The following is a 3298-nucleotide window of genomic DNA, read 5'->3' as shown; positions in this document are numbered from 1 at the left end:
AATTATAACGAAGCGAGTATATTTTTGAGGATTTGACTTGACTTACGGTTTAAGAAGGCAAATAAGACTTTTGAATCTTCTGGTCTGGTCTTAGCCTTGGACACGTCACGTGGAAAGTAGAAAGTAATTAAACGAAAGAATCGTTCTTTCTGAAACAGACCGAAAAGGAAATTAAGGCAAACAAATTATAACGAAGCGAGTATATTTTTGAGGATTTGACTTGACTTGCGGTTTAAGAAGGCAAATAAGACTTTCGAATCTTGTGGTCTGGTCTTAGCCTTGACATGTCACGTGGAAAGTAGAAACTAAAGAAACGTTCTTTTTGAAACAAACCAGAAAGGAAATTAAGGCAAACAAATTATAACGAAGTCTGACATGGATGCAATAACATTTTAAAGAGTTCGAGCAACGTAGCTAGTAATGTTAAGAAAAAAAGAAACATACCTCTCTTGGCATGAGTGTCCTTGGAATAACTCTGAATACAAAAACATAATAAAATTTAAGTCAAATCAATGTCAAAAGCAACATTAAGTGGTTCATATTTGTGCTTTGAAGAACATTGTTGTGTACGCAGATCGTACTCCTACCTTGTGATGCTCGATTTTGTAAACCAATATTGTATGCAACATCTAAGTTTCGTGTTATGAGTTTGATTCTTTTATGAAATGTTACTGTACGTACTAATCTTTTAAGTGATCTGATAATATAAACGCGGAAACTCACCCAAGGACGTGACGACCGCCATTGTAAACTGCTTGAGAGACCAATCCCATCAAACCAATACTTCCTCCTCCATAAACTAAGTCTATATTTCTTGATACCTTTGTATACAAGCCAAAAAAAACGTAACTTCATAAAAAGAAACCATTTCCGATAGATCCTCAGATTAAATATATTGCGGACAATCATAGTTCTTTTAGAAACTTAACCAAGAAACTAGTGGTGGGGGTGGGGTGGGGTGCAAAGAATATTATAAAATTGGCATTTGGCCCTTTAGGTTTGAAAAATAATTTAATGTCACATTAGAAAGTTTCAAGAATGCTCTTACCAAATATAGAGCATTCATACCAGACTCAAGACAATTTTATTTTTTTTATTATAACCATGGTGTTCGGGCTAGTTTACACATAAGTACACGGGGAACTATGCCGAGAATTCATGACCAAAAGTAAGTCAGATAGAAAGAAATCATCTAATATTTATGCATAGTTATGTTCATACAACAACAAAAATATGTCTAGTATAATCGCACAAGTGAGGTCAGGAGCAAGTGATGTGCACGAAGCCTTATCCCTACCTTACGAAGGCGGAGTTTATGTTCATAAAGTATTACTACAACAACAACATATCCACTGTATTCCCACAAAGTGGGGTGCGGGGAGGGTAAAGTGTACACAGTCCATACCACTACCTCAGATGAAGTGTAGAGAGGCTGTTTCCGATAGACCATCGGCTTCATTAAAGTATTACCAACAGAGTAAAAAAATACAGAAAATTTTGTCTCACCAGTTCTTTGCCAAGCTCAACTGCAGCTTCTTTATAACTGCTCTTTTTGCCAGGACTACTACCACAAAACACACAAATTTTCTTGAACTTTGATTGCTTCATTTCCTTCTCCAACTTGTCCATCTCCATTTCTTTGTATGTGTGTTTGAGTTGCTTAACTACTTGTTTTGCTTGTGTATATATTGGTGTTATTGATAGTGGCCTTTTTGTAGTAAACCTCCAACACTACACTCTACACACTTGGGGTGGGGTGAGTGGGGTGGGGTGGGTGGGGGTGGGGGGGCCAATATTGTAGTATGCAAATATCCATTAAGACAAATACATTCCATACCCTACTCACTCACCTTTGACAAAACACTAGTACTACTTACTAAAGGATTCTTGAAAATTTTCCCCACGTCGTGGACTAGTCATCTGAAGCGTGAACAATATAATATGAATGCCAAATATCGTGTAAATATTGTTAAAACCATATAAAGAGATCACCCATCTCGACTTTTCAATAGCTACTTAGTAAAGAATTCTTGAAAATTTTCCGCATGTCCACGACCAGACATCTGAAGTGTGGACAATATAATATGAATGCCAATATTGAAAAATCAAGAATCAGAATGAGTTTTGCTCTAATATCGTCAAAATCATGTAAAGAGATCACTCATCTCGACTTTTCAACCGCTACTTAGTAAAGGATTCTTGAAAATTTTCCACATGTCCAAGATCAGACATCTGAAGCGTGGACGATATATAATATGAATGCCAATATTACAAAATAAAGAATCGGAATAAGTTCTGCTCTAATATCGTGTACATATTGTCAAAATCATATAAATAGATAACCCATCTCGACTTTTTAACAACTACTTAGTTAAGGATTCTTGAAAATTTTCTGTATGTCTAAGACCAGACATCTGAAGCGTAGACATTATAATATGAATGTCAATATCGAAAAGGGTGAAAAATCAAGAAGCGCGATGAGTTTTGTTCTAATATCATATAAATATTGTTTAAATCATATAAAGAGATCGCTCGTCTCAACTTTTCAACAACTATTTTAGTAAAGGATTCTTGAAAATTTTCCGCTTGTCTAAGACCAGACATTTGAAGCGCAAACATTATAATATGAATGTCAATATTGTAAAAAGGGTGAAAAAATAAGAATCGTGATGAGTTTTGTTCTAATATCGTGTAAATATTGATCAAATCATATAAAGAGATTACCCATCTCGACTTTTCAACAACTATTTTAGTAAAGGATTCTTGAAAATTTTCCGCATGTCTAAGACCAGACTTCTGAAGCGTGGACATTATAACATGAATGTCAACATCGTAAAAGGTGAAAAATCAAGAATCGTGGTGAGTTTTGTTCTAATATTGTGTAAATATTATTCAAATCATATAAAGAGATCACCCATCTCGACTTTTCAATAACAACTACTTAGTAAAGGATTCTTGAAAAATTTTCGTATGTCTAAGACCAGACATCTGAAGCACAGACATTATATGAATGTCAATATCGAAAAGGGTGAAAAATCAAGAATCGTGATGAGTTTTGTTCTAATATCGTGTAAATATTGTTTAAATCATATAAAGAGATCGTTCGTCTCAACTTTTCAACAACTATTTTAGTAAAGGATTCTTGAAAATTTTCTGCATGTGTAAGCGTGGACATTATAATATGAATATCAATACCGAAAAGGGTGAAAACAAAATCAAGAATTGTGATGAGTCTTGTTCTAGTATCGTGTAAATATTGTTCAAATCATATAAAGAGATCAACCATCTTGATTTTTCA

General features: G+C 34.4%; 1 protein-coding gene across 1 annotated transcript; it reads right to left on the bottom strand.

Moving 5' to 3' along the window:
* Positions 1-14: 14 nt before the first annotated feature.
* On the bottom strand, positions 15-1821 carry LOC124892895 (probable cytokinin riboside 5'-monophosphate phosphoribohydrolase LOGL6). Its single transcript, XM_047404080.1, has 3 exons — positions 1507-1821; positions 724-821; positions 15-475 (listed from the first exon to the last, which is right to left on the bottom strand). Exons 1-3 carry the CDS (start codon positions 1633-1635, stop codon positions 424-426), a joined length of 279 nt encoding a protein of 92 aa, XP_047260036.1. The 5' UTR covers positions 1636-1821; the 3' UTR covers positions 15-423.
* Between the last annotated feature and the right edge of the window lie 1477 nt (positions 1822-3298).

Source organism: Capsicum annuum, unplaced genomic scaffold (genome assembly GCF_002878395.1).
Source record: "Capsicum annuum cultivar UCD-10X-F1 unplaced genomic scaffold, UCD10Xv1.1 ctg51767, whole genome shotgun sequence".
NCBI classification, from domain to species: domain Eukaryota; kingdom Viridiplantae; phylum Streptophyta; class Magnoliopsida; order Solanales; family Solanaceae; genus Capsicum; species Capsicum annuum.
This window is presented reverse-complemented; position numbering and strand designations above follow the sequence as displayed.

What these genes read in the sequence shown, in the direction of transcription:
- LOC124892895 (XM_047404080.1), bottom strand. Translation starts at nt 1,635, where the DNA reads ATGGAGATGGACAAGTTGGAGAAGGAAATGAAGCAATCAAAGTTCAAG. An exon ending in TTGAGCTTGGCAAAGAACTG is followed by an intron (nt 822 to 1,506) that starts GTGAGACAAAAT and finishes TTGTATACAAAG; the next exon opens with GTATCAAGAAATATAGACTT. An exon ending in GGCGGTCGTCACGTCCTTGG is followed by an intron (nt 476 to 723) that starts GTGAGTTTCCGC and finishes TTTTGTATTCAG; the next exon opens with AGTTATTCCAAGGACACTCA.